General features: G+C 40.6%; 1 protein-coding gene across 1 annotated transcript; it reads left to right on the top strand.

Moving 5' to 3' along the window:
• The first annotated feature begins 10,788 nt into the window (after positions 1–10,788).
• Positions 10,789–12,903, top strand: LOC149214635 (disease resistance protein RPV1-like). Its single transcript, XM_089390938.1, has 2 exons — positions 10,789–11,609; positions 11,734–12,903. Exons 1-2 carry the CDS (start codon positions 11,104–11,106, stop codon positions 12,530–12,532), a joined length of 1,305 nt encoding a protein of 434 aa, XP_089247064.1. The 5' UTR covers positions 10,789–11,103; the 3' UTR covers positions 12,533–12,903.
• The last annotated feature ends 346 nt before the right edge of the window (positions 12,904–13,249 follow it).

Below are 13,249 nucleotides of genomic sequence, written 5' to 3'. Positions count from 1 at the left end.
TGTTGCTTTTGGTCCTCTCCACTATTCCCTCTTGGTGAGATTATAAAGGCTCATTCCATTCTCCAGGAGAGTGTATCTAGACACCTAGGAGATTGAGAAGTTAGGAAACTTCTAAAATAATGGACCCATAGCCAACTCATACACAAGTGGGTCAATTTGATCTCCTTGGGAATGACAAACTCTAGAAACCTTTTGCATAATTATGAGTTTTTTCTCAATTATCTAAATTATGAAATAAATATTATCTCATAGTTATAATATTTTGGCAAATAATTATGAGAAATTGCTCAATTATGTAATGTAACCCTTTTAACATGGGATAAATCTCACATAAGTAAAAGAAAAAGTGAAAAGGGGATGCATTTAAGCCAAACAACTAAGGTAAGTTGATATTGGGTTTCTCTCACTATAATGGAGTGGAAAATAGGGTTATAACACTTGCCTTGCATGCGTGGGGAGCTTTTTCCTGAAAAAGAAAAATACATCCTTAGATTTGAGGGACCTATTTTTAGCAGCTAGGGGTTACATGCAAAAGTCGTTTTAGAAACCTCCTGCCAAGTGTCGCTTTTTCCTAGAATTATGGCATGCACGTCATAAGACTCGATCATGCCAAACTATTTATTTGACACTTTAAATCTCATTCTTCACTTCGATCTTGGAGATCTGACATTCCCAATGCATTTATGAACCTTCGTCACACTTATTGTAACTTTTTCCCAGTTAGTCTGCTTTTCATGTCTTTTGCTACTTTTCTGTCACTTTTTGTATTTTAGTTTGTGTGAGTGTTGTTTTCTTGGTTTTGTTGAATGCTTGTTATATTTTTAAGTTTTTCATTGCATTTACTTGTTGTCGCATGAATGATACTGTTTATGCACTTACGGTCGTCATTGCAACGAATCGCTTCACACACCTCACTATTTTCCTATTTTATAGAATCTTGCATTCACTGATTACATGCATGTTTATTCACTCATGTCTACACCCAAATTTTCACATGCATTTAGTCCTTACTATTTTCAGTCGCTTGTTAGTAGGTCTAAGCTGCCTTGGCCTAGACCTTGCCTACCCTGGATTTTATTACACATTTCTGGGATGGAAGGCCTTGCATTGCTCCTGGAAATTACCTAGATCCTGCCTCACAGTGGCCTCCCCAGATGTGCTCTGTGAAATTTTGAGAGGAAGTGCCTCAGTTGGCCCCCAAAATTATGCAATGCAATTTTTCTGGGTTGTAGTCATGCTGACTGAAACTATGCATTGCACAGTTCCAGTCCTCAGTAGGCCAAGATGGACTATGCTCTACGCAATTTTAGTAGCCAATTAGCTCACTAGCAGTCGAGACTGTGCTTTGCACAGTTCTGGCAGTCAGTCTCCCAGCCTCCTAGAGAAAATTGTGCAAATTTTCCAGTCAGTCACCCATGTTTGTTGCATGTCATCCCTCAAGTTGCTTTTAGTTTTCACTGACAGTTTTCTTGCTATGAGTGTTGCTCTATCTCCAAGTATCACATGTGTTCATCAGTCTCTCAGTAATACAAGTACAATGCCTTCCAAGAGAGAAGGGTCAAAGGACACTGTTGAGAGCGCAACTAAAGATGTGGTTGAGAAAGTCTCTATTGGATTGCCCATCTACGAAGATACTAAGTTGTTCTTAGACAAGGAGATCAAGATCAAATGGCAGGACATCAATGACATCTTTTCAAGCACCTTTGAGGAGAATTTGGAGGACTACAGAGTCTATGTCAACATACACAAGTTTGGCTTGTACCGGTTTGCATGTAGGTATCTTGCATTTCCATGCACAGACATGATCCACTAAACTATCTCACAAACTGATCCAGAGACAATGGTGTTGAACAGTGTCAGTGGAAAAAAAAAATTCTACCTCCAGGGAAAAGACCTTTCAAGAGATGTATCACTTGCCGTAGCTGGTGAACACAATGGATGCACCCTTCACCAATCCCAACAGCATGTTGGGTTGTGTTATATTCTTTCCACGACTAACCTACGTAGTTAACCGGGGGGTTAGAGGGGGGCGGGTAGCCCCCCTCTATGGGGTCCGAGGCAGCGCCCCGGGAAAATTTTTTTTGGACCCTATATTAGGTTGGGCAAACCTACCTATGGTTATGTGCATGATTTTCGCACATGGTATTGGACGCGATGGTTTTAGGTCCATGGTATTGGATGCTTCGGCATGTATAAATATATATTGTAACATTGAAAGGAACATAATGAAAAATCAAGCTGGTAGTCCCGGTTTTGGGATCCAGGGGAAAATCTCTGTGCATATGTGTTTTATGTGTTCTTCTCTCGCATTGTTTATTTTCTTTGTTTAAGAATTCATATGCAGGTAATTTCTGTACAGGGTTAAAACCTACATTTGGTATCAGAGTTGTTTTGGCTTCAAGGGGACGCCTTTGTTGCTGAGGGGTTTCGCTCGGGCCTGTGGTAGACCCTGTTCAGTGGGAGATCTGCGAGATCGATTCTGGTGGTGAAAGAAGATGGCGAGCAGTGGAAAGATCGAGATTGAGAAGTTCAATGGTCAGAGTTTTGAGTTGTGGAAACTCAAGATGGAGGATCTATTGGTGGATAAAGATCAGTGGATCGGAGTAGATATGGGTACTAAACCAATGGGAGTGATCGATGAAGAATGGAAAAAGTTGGATCGGAAGGCAAAGAGCACAATACGATTGTGTGTCTCAGATTCAATATTGTTGAATGTATCAGGGGAAGCTACGGAAAAGGCTTTGTGGGTCAAGTTAGGGACTTTGTACAAATCTAAGTCTCTGGTGAATAAACTGTTCCTGCGGAAAAAGCTGTATAACCTAAGGATGAAAGATGGAGACTCGCTGACAGAGCATCTGAATGTGTTTAATAATGTGGTAAGTTAGTTATTATCTGTTGATATTAAAATTTCAGATGAAGATAAGTGCATCAGTCTATTGTGTTCTCTACCAGATTCGTGGGATAGTCTGGTTATTGCAATAGGTAGCAATGCAACTGCTTTGCAGTTTGATGAAATAGTCTCAGCCTTGCTGACGGAGGAGATGAGACGGAAGAATATGGACAACCAGAATGGTGATGCCTTGTCTGTACGAGGACGGTCCCAGAGCAGAAACAAAAATAAGTCATCGAGTGGAGATCTAAATCTAGAGGGAGATCTAAATCTCCAGGAAAACCTACAAAGGTGGTGTGCTGGAAATGCGGAAAGGAAGGGCACTTCAGAAGGGATTGTAAATCTAAAGCTCCTGATAAAGGAAAGGGATCTGATGATGCTCCTTCTGCAGAGGCAAAAACCACCTCAGATGAAGGTGGGGATGTGTACTTGGCTTCTTCAAGTACACATGTAGATCATGAGGCATGGTTGATTGACTCAGGTGCATCCTTTCACTTCACTCCCCATAGAGAGTGGTTCTGCGAGTATGAGAAATACGATGGTGGTGATGTCTTCTTAGGAGATGATAGGCAGGCTAGAATCGTTGGTCGCGGAAAAGTAAAGTTGAAGTTGCAAGGTGGAAGGGTTAGAACACTTCCGGGTGTTTTGCATATTCCTGCATTGGCCATAAATCTGATTTTTGTAAGCAAGTTGGATGATGCAGGTGTAAAGACAGTGTTCGAGAAAGATACCTGCAAGATGGTTCGAGGAGCACTGATATTGATGCGGGGAGTTCGGATTGGAACTCTGTACAAGCTACAAGGTAGCACTATTGTTGATGGGTGCAATAGTTCTATGGTTCCTGAAAATGGAGCAGAAAATCTAGTGGTCTCTGGAGAGAAGACCATGTTGTGGCATCAAAGGCTTGGACATATTGGAGAGAAGGGCCTTCAAATACTTCGTGGTAAAGGTATGGTAGAAGGTATGAATAATAGCTCTCTGGATTTTGATTTCTGTGAAAATTGTGTATATGGGAAGCAGAATCGGGTGAGTTTCCCCTTTGGTGGTAAGAGGATGAAACAGATATTAGAGCTTGTGCACAGTGATGTGTTTGGGCCTGTGAAGGTTCCATCACTGGGTAAGTCTGTGTACTATGTATCATTCATAGATGACTTCTCAAGGAATACATGGATATATTTCCTTAAGAAGAAATCTGAAGTCTTTGACAGGTTTAAATAATTTAAGGCTCTCGTGGAAAATCAGACAGAGAAGAAGATAAAGGTGTTGAGGACAGATAATGGTGGAGAATTTTGCAGCAAGGAATTTGAAGAATTCTGTAAGAAGTGTGGTATAGCACGGCAGAAGACTACTCCATATACACCTCATAAAAATGGAGTCGCAGAAAGAATGAACAAGACGTTGATGGAAAGGGCAAGAAGCATGCTTAGTGGTGCCGGGTTAGGACAGGAATTCTGGCCAGAGGCGGTAGATACTGCATGTTACATGATCAACAGATCACCTTCATCAGCGTTGGAGGATAAGACTCCACAAGAAGTATGGACTTGTAAGAAACCCTCTCTTTCACATCTGAGGGTATTTGGATGTGATGCATATGTACATGTTCCAAAGGAGAAACGGACCAAGTTGGATAGTAAATCTGAAAAGTGCATCTTTATTGGGTATAAGGATGGTTTAAAGGGTTATAAACTTTGGAACCCAGTCACACGGAAGGTTGTGTACAACCGAGATGTGGTGTTCAGAGAGGTAAAAGATGTTATTCAACATGAAGTCCAACCAAAGGAACCTGAGAAGATAGAGTTTGAGCCAAAAGAGGAAGAATCAGACTCTGCAGCAGAGGAGGAATCAGAAGATGAAGAGCCACAAACTCCGGCTGTGAGAAGATCAGTTCGAGAAAGAAGGCAGCCAGAAAGGTATAGTCCACCTGCTTTCAGTTCAAATTTTGCTTTGTCTATTACGGATGATGATCCCAGAACTGTGAAGGAAGCAGTGGATTCAGAGGATGGAAAACTCTGGAAAGAGGCCATGGTTGATGAAATGGCATCTTTGCACAAAAATGAGGCTTGGGATCTGGTGGAGTTGCCGGCTACAAGGAAACCCATTGGCAGCAAATGGGTGTTCAAGAAGAAGACAAATGCAGAAGGAAAGGTGGAGAAATACAAAGCTCGGTTGGTAGCAAAAGTTTATTCCCAGGTGCCGGGAATTGATTTTGGTGATATTTTTTCTCCTGTTGCCAAGGTAACTTCTATTAGATTACTTTTATCTGTTGCTGCTGCTTTTGATTTTGAGGTAGAACAGATGAATGTGAAGACAACATTTCTTCACGGGGATTTGGAAGAAGAAATCTACATGAAACAACCTGAAGGCTTTGCGGTGAAGGGTAAGAAAGAACTGGTATGCAAGTTAAAGAAGTCTCTGTATGGGTTAAAATAGTCACCAAGGATGTGGTATCAGAAATTTGATACATTTATACGGGACTTGGCTTCACCAGAAGCAAAGCATATCATTGTGTGTATTTTAAATTAATTAGTGACCGTGTTATTTATCTGGTCTTGTATGTGGATGATATGTTGCTGGTTGGAAATGACAAAGAAATTATCCAGGATTTGAAGACCCAATTGTCCTCCAAATTCGACATGAAAGATCTTGGTGCTGCAAACTATATTTTGGGCATGGAAATTAAAAGAGATCGGGCAAAGAGGAAGCTCTGGCTAAACCAGAGAAAGTATGTCGAGACAATACTGCAGAGGTTTAATATGCAGGATAGTAAACCAGTGAAGGTTACTATTCCTGTAGGTGTGAGGTTATCTATTGAACAGTGTCCCAAGACACAAGAAGAGGAAGAGGACATGTCCCGTGTTCCATATGCAAGTGCAGTCGGTAGCCTGATGTATGCAATGGTCTGTACTAGACCAGACATTGCACATGCAGTGGGAGTATTGAGCAGGTTTATGTCAAAACCTGGGAAGGAGCACTGGACAACAGTGAAGCGTGTTTTCAGGTATTTGCGTGGCACTAGTGATTATGGTTTGTGCTACCAAGGAAGACCAGGATTGGACAGAGTGTTGGATATTCATGGCTTTGTTGATGCAGACTGGGCTGGAGATCTGGATCAGAGAAGATCTACAAGTGGGTATGTGTTTAACCTATTTGGAGGTGCAGTCAGTTGGATGAGTAAGAAACAATCTGTAGTGGCACTATCAACTACAGAGGCAGAATACATGGCAACCACTCATGCAAGCAAGGAAGCAGTTTGGTTGCAGAGATTGTGTTCAAGTATGGGGTTAATACAGGGAGCTATAAGAATAGACTGTGACAGCCAAAGTGCAATTTTCTTGTCAAAGAACCCTGCTTATCATTCAAAGACAAAGCACATTGATGTTCAGTATCACTTTGTGAGGGATATGATAGAAGACAAAAAGGTGTTGCTGGTAAAGGTGGACACTTTGAAGAATACTGCAGATGCATTGACAAAATTTGTGAGCTCTGAGAAGTTCTCTTGGTGTAGAGAAACAATGGGTGTTTCAGGGTTGGAAAAATGACTAAGCTCTCTTGTGGGCCCCTGTGGAAAGAAAACAACAAGTGGGAGATTGTTGGGTTGTGTTATATTCTTTCCACGACTAACCTACGTAGTTAACCGGGGGGTTAGAGGGGGGGCGGAGCCCCCCCTTCGTTGCGCCGACTGCGCAGCGGGGGGGGTCACAGGGGGTTTGAGGGGGGCGGGTAGCCCCCCTCTACGGGGTCCGCGGCAGCGCCCCGGGAAAATTTTTTTTGGACCCTATATTAGGTTGGGCGAACCTACCTATGGTTATGTGCATGATTTTCGCACATGGTATTGGACGCGATGGTTTTCGGTCCATGGTATTGGATGCTTCGGCATGTATAAATATGTATTGTAACATTGAAAGGAACATAATGAAAAATCAAGCTGGTAGTCCCGGTTTTGGGATCCAGGGGAGAATCTCTATGCATATGTGTTTTATGTGTTCTGCTCTCGCATTGTTTATTTTCTTTGTTTAAGAATTCGTATGCAGGTAATTTCTGTATAGGGTTAAAACCTACATAGCAGTGCAAACTCAAGAGACATCTTGAAGAGTTGGGTGAGAAAGCCATCTAAGTTTAGGACAACACCCAACCAGGAATACATGACAAAGATACTACGTAAGGCTTATCAGTTCTTGGTCATCTTCGCATGTCGCTTATAAGGCCAAGAAAGTACATAGACCTTCTCGAAAAGTTGGGTGATTGTGTTGTATCAGCTGGAAAACAAAGGAAGACCTTTCAATTGGTCTGATATGTTGGCTCTCCAGCTGAAGGGGCAAGTAACAGATGGTCGGAATCCACCCAAGTGTGAGCAAGAAAATCTATTCATGTTCACCTACATTCTTGATGTCCGTTAGTAATTCCCTAGCTTGGGTTGGGCATGGACACTTTCCAAAGCCTCTATGAACACCTATTGCAGGTTGTTATCTGAGTACAGCTTCCATGGAGTTATACTACAGCTATCAAACCACTTTGTCACCCCGGTGTACATGATGATCTTTGAGCAGGATCTGCCTTGCATGCCCCAGGCAATGATGGAGGCATTGGTTAACATAACAGATTGGTATGCCTCATCCCTTGGCACCTTCATCCGAATGTACAACACAGAGAAGGCTCTGCATGTTTTACCAAAGTTTTCCATGGACAAGTTGGTCATGAAAGAGGTTGAATACCACATCTTGAGAGGGTTGTCAGCAAAACTTCACATGAAGAATAAGGCACCTTGGCCCACTCTTCCTTTGCGGATCAGGTTGTATGAGATCTAGAATCTCAAGCATGTTGAGACTGAGATGGAGGAGTTCAAGAAGTTCACCTTCGGAACGAAAAGTTTCAATCCATATGACCCGCATCGCTTAGTGGAAGACTATTATGCGAGAGTGTATCATCCTTGGATCCACAGGGCATGTCATTGGCCTAAGGAAGACCTGTGGAGATACTTCTATAACTCCTTAAGGCTCAATGAACTAGTCAGAGTGGCTATAGAATGGTTAACAGTGCAAAAGGCAACAACATCTCAGAGGACAGTAACATCAGTAGTAGCATAGGGCAGCAGACTTACACATGACAAAGGAAAGAGAAAGGTTGTCGACAGTGCACAGGCGGAGAAAAGCTGCAAGTTCAAAGAATATCCACTTGTATTAAGAGTAACTTTGGAGATTGAGGCAAAGTTGCGACAGCACAATAGAAGGATTGCACAAAGATAGAGGGAGAAGAGAAAATTGGAGGAGGGAGAGAAGAAGTTGTAGGAGTTGAAGCAACAACTACGGGAATAACAAGAGTTACATAGAAGAGAGAAGGAAGTGCAACAAGAACAAGAACAATAGGAGGCACAACATGCACACATTGATGAAACTGTGCCAATATCGGCTATTTATTCATCAGAACAAGTGGTAGATAGAAAACAGGGTGAGCAGTTGCAAGAGCAGGAATTTGTTTAGGAGATTGAACAGATGTTGGAACAAATGGACACGGATGTTGTTCAACCAGAGCAAGATCAGGATATGGACCTCATGCCCAAGGACCAAAAGGTCACTCCATCGGCTTCACCAGATTCGGGAGCAGAGAAAGTCCCAAGTGATCAAGGAGATACTAAAATCCTTGAGGACAATCCAAAAGCAGACGTGCACAGCATATCCTTCGACGAGTCATAACACAGAGTTGTGCAGTTGTGCAAGGTGCCCACTCCAGATGTCCATGTATCTCCTGCACATTTTTAGGAACGAGTGATCGTGTCCGATGTGTGCAAATATCCAACTGCATTGGTTGATGCTACAAAGACATATGGTAATGTCAATAGCTCAAGTGTGAGATTCTTGATAGCTGAGAACGAATGCATGGCTAAGGAGTTACAAGCTGCCAAGAAGAAATAAAAGCAAGATACAACATCTGCGAGAGCAGAGTTAAAGAAAGAAATACTTGATGATGTATGAACTATTATGTATGTGTTTATATGAATCTTATCAAAGCGTCTTGTTGGTATAACTCATCACTTTGGATAGTCGGCTATCCTGCTTTCCATATCGTGATGTCTTTCAGCTCGTGTGTGCCCTTTCAAGCTGCATGCTATCACATGCTTCTAAGGGGCGCACTCTTCTCCCCTTCCGTGTGTTAGAGCCTTTCATGCACATTCCTTGATTTTGTGCAAGGCCACACCCTTGCTTCCAATAGGGACATCTTACCTACCTCTGCCTGCAACCACAGTGAAGACAATACCGTACTACGCACTGCTAGGACTCCTACTCCAAACTTTCTGAGGCCTAGTTGGAACTTCTTACCCAGGAGATCCCTTCACATGTTGGCAGGTCCAACATCGTCAAACATGATTATAATATTAATATATAAGGTTTATAATATTAGGTTTCAATGTTAATTGAAAACTTACTCACTTAGTTGAACACTTAACGTACACTTACTTATATTAAAACCCTATGCTAAAACCCTAATACTAAACTCATTACTAAAACTTTAATAGTAAAATTCAATATTTAATATTATAAAACCTAATTATTACTTATATAATTATTATAATTATATAATAATTAGTATTAATGTTAAATCCTTACCATAATCTAATAATTATTAATGTGATATGATATACACTTATTTGCATATATCAACCAAATTTAAAATGCGGTTGTGGATGTAATTAAATATAAAATGAAATGATATTTTAAGGTCCATGTGACTAAAAATAATCTATGAGACCATTAGATCCCTTTTTTAGCTTTTTACAATTCAATCCTTTTCCGATTCAAATTGATGATGAGCTGACCCAACCTTCCAACAATCCCCTGGGTAAAAAGACAATGCCAAGCATGTTATCATAACTTTCTCTAATATCTTTGAATGCATCACATTCCAAAATGAAATGTTTTTCTGATTCCACAACCCGAGTAAGTTGGTCCTTAATTGAGCAAGAACCTTTGCCCTCCACTAAATGCTAGCTCCAATAAACTCTTTTTCTTGTAAATCACATGTAGGGTTGAATTCCTCAATGTAATATTTCTTCTTTCTACCCAGCTCTTTTCCCCATACTTTTTTACAAAACTTCTCCATATATATTTATAATATATCAACCATATTTATTAATGTGATTGTGTTAGTTATATAAATACCAATTAATAAAATATATGCAAACTATAATTATATATCATAAAATTATATCAAACCTAAAAACAATAGTATATCTAAACTTAAATAATATATATATATATATATATATATATAATATTTAAAATATTAAATCAAATTCAACCCGATGTATATCTAATAAATTTTTTTATTTTTATTTTTATAAATATTGGAAATGAAATTTATCCGACAATTAGGCTGGTAAGACCATTAAGCTAAAAAAAAATTAACAATTTAATGATTGATTAAAGCAGTGAAGGATGTGAAGTTGGCTTAACATTTATTTGAAATCCATGGTTAGTGTTGTCTATGGAAATAGAAAATTTAAGTCCGGCTATGCCAATGGTTTCCATTAAGAGAATGGGATAACATCAACCGCCAAGTGCCGTGGACAGTGAATCGAACACAAAATATGTCGTCGCAGTCAAAAGAGATGAATGGTGTATCCAAAGCATTTGGTCGACGGGGAAACGCGTAAAATGCGGAATGGCTACACCTCGAAATTACCACGCACTTGTTTTTTATGTCGGTGGATGCCACCTGTTTTGGTCGTAGACTTAACGTCTCATCACAAAGAATCATATCATGGGTTGGTGGATGCAAGCTGGTTTGCATAAACGATTGGGTCCCGCTCCAACTGAAGAAATCAAATCTTTGGTAAAGCAAGGAACTGATGGATGGCAATGGTCAATAATGCTGTGACACGACGAAGGGGAAATTGCCAGGAAACTTGATGCTTGCTGTGACGGAATGAAGGGAAAATTGGCCCGAAACTTCATGCTTCCAAATTCCACCGTTCAGATTACCATATAACTTCAATATATATCGCCACTTGGTTTGCTCAAGGAAATGAGAAGCTCAGTAATCAACCACATTCCACAGCTGTTTTGTTTTCAATCGTGTGCCCAAACATTGGGGTGTTGATACACACACAAGAATAGCAAAGGCGCAGTTGGTAAGTTGCTTGCCCTCCAGAGTCTCGCCACACTTTCTCGATCCCTGCAAAATATCTTCGATCTTACTTTTCTGTTATTCTGTATCCAATGGCAAACGTTAACTTTACCCCCGCCAGTGACAGAACATCCTCCCCATCCACCTCCCAGGGCAATACCAACAGCTATGTGTATCAAGTGTTTCTAAATCACCACGGTCCTGATGTTAAGGAAGGACTCGCTACCGATATCTACGATCGCCTAAAAAAACTCGGATTATCAGTTTTTGAACTGCAAAGAGGAGAGAAGTTGGATGCCCAAATCGAAGGGGCTATTCGAACAGCCACTGTTCATGTTGCGATATTCTCTCCAAATTATGCTCAATCTAGATTGTGTCTCGATGAACTCGTACAGATGTTGGAGTCGGAGTCCACAATAATTCCGGTCTTCTACAAAGTCGAGCCCGCAGATGTTCGGTGGACGCGCGGCAAATATGGTCAACATCTTCGCGAGCTCGAACGCGAGCTCGAACCACGACACGGCCCCAAGACCATAGAAAAATGGAGGAAGACTCTTTCTACTGTGGCAGATATAGTCGGTTTTGAGCTGAAGGACAAGTAAGACCCTCCAACTCTCCCTATTATTTGAGTTTTGTACTTTGCTGGCTTCATAAGTATATCACACAGTATTTATGTAGATATTTCTCGTTAGTCGATTAACTGTGATTTGAATATTGTTCAGGGAAGAGTCGCGGCTAGTCCAGGAGGTCGTCCAACAAGTTGTGAAAAAGGCTCGCAAACCGCTTCTCGACGTCGCCAGATTTCCTACTGGCCTCGACGAAAAAATAAAAGATGTGGACAGAACATTGTCACTGCAGCGGCAAAGCGAGAAGGCTACAATTTTGGGAATTGTAGGTTTTGGCGGAGTCGGGAAAACTACCCTGGCTAAAGAATTCTACAACCGAGAGATAAAGAGATCAAATTACAGTCGATCTTGCTTCTTATTTGATGTCAGATCCGGATATTTACCTTCCCTGCAGAGTAGCCTTCTTAAGGAGCTGATTAAATTCGATGCACAAATAAATAGCGTCGCTGAAGGCACAGCGATGCTCAAAGAGAGGCTCAAAAGAGATTCTCAACGGTCTCTTATCATTTTAGATGATATTGATAATATTCATCATCTGAATGCATTATGTGCACCACTTATAGATAGTATTGATGTAGGTAGCTTAATTTTAATTACATCTCGTTACAAGGATGTGCTTAGAAGCTCCGGTATTGATGAGTCATCCATTTACACACTGGAAGGCATCAATCCAGAGCAATCGCAAGAGCTCTTTTGCTTGCATGCCTTCGGTCAACCCCGTCCTGTTGTAGGATTTGAAAAAGTTGTTGAGAAGTTTTTGAATGTCTGCAATGGTTTGCCCCTGTCGCTTAAAGAGCATGGGGCGCTTCTTCGTGGAAAAGACGATTTGAGGCTTTGGAATGCGCAATTGCGCAAAACCATTGCAGATATACGGAGATATACGGAGCACACTTAGAACCAGCTATGATGCTCTAGGTAAGGAGGAACAGGAACCTGTCGGGCCTCCAAAGTCTTAACTTGAACTGGTGCCGCAGTCTGCAGAGGCTTGGGAAACCTGACGGACCTCCAACGTCTTGACTTGACCCAGTGCCGCGATCTGAAGATGCTTCCAGACTCAGTGGGGAACCTGTCGGGCCTCCAAAGTCTTCACTTGTACGGTTGGATTTACGGTTCAGATTCCTTTGGAGTATTCGAGTAACTAAGATTACGCGAACTATCAGAACGGCAAGCAGACCCTGGGAGTGAAGAAAGCTGCTCAATTATATGATGTAGAAGATTGTTTTGAAGAAAGCTGCTCAATTATATGATGTAGAAGATTGTTTTCAAATATTTCATTTATTAATGTTAAGATGGTTCAAACGTCGACATAAAATCTGATAAGTGATTTTATTGGAATTTTTTTGTATTAATCAAATTCACATTCTAAGGTTACAAAATATCATTATTTTAAGTTATTAAATTAACCTGGTAAAATTTAATGAAAAAATTAAATGTAAATTAACATTCGAATTTTTTTACCCATAAGGAATATTGATTCTGTTAAGTTAAATTATATTTAATTTAAACAAAAAATTACATTAAAATTTATGAGTATTATTATATTTAGAAATTTATTAGATAGATATTTAATTATAAAAAAATAAATTTATTATTAAAAATCCATCTAATAATA

Source organism: Pinus tabuliformis, chromosome 1_1 (genome assembly GCF_031772625.1).
Source record: "Pinus tabuliformis cultivar Carrire ecotype Pingquan chromosome 1_1, CPIR1, whole genome shotgun sequence".
NCBI classification, from domain to species: domain Eukaryota; kingdom Viridiplantae; phylum Streptophyta; class Pinopsida; order Pinales; family Pinaceae; genus Pinus; species Pinus tabuliformis.
Note: the sequence above shows the minus strand (reverse complement) of the source record. Positions and strands in the feature narration are given on the sequence as shown.

Bases quoted from the DNA above. Each gene is read 5' to 3' on its own strand.
- LOC149214635 (XM_089390938.1), top strand. From the start codon at position 11,104: ATGGCAAACGTTAACTTTACCCCCGCCAGTGACAGAACATCCTCCCCA. The intron at 11,610-11,733 runs GTAAGACCCTCC...AATATTGTTCAG, and splicing joins GGTTTTGAGCTGAAGGACAA to GGAAGAGTCGCGGCTAGTCC.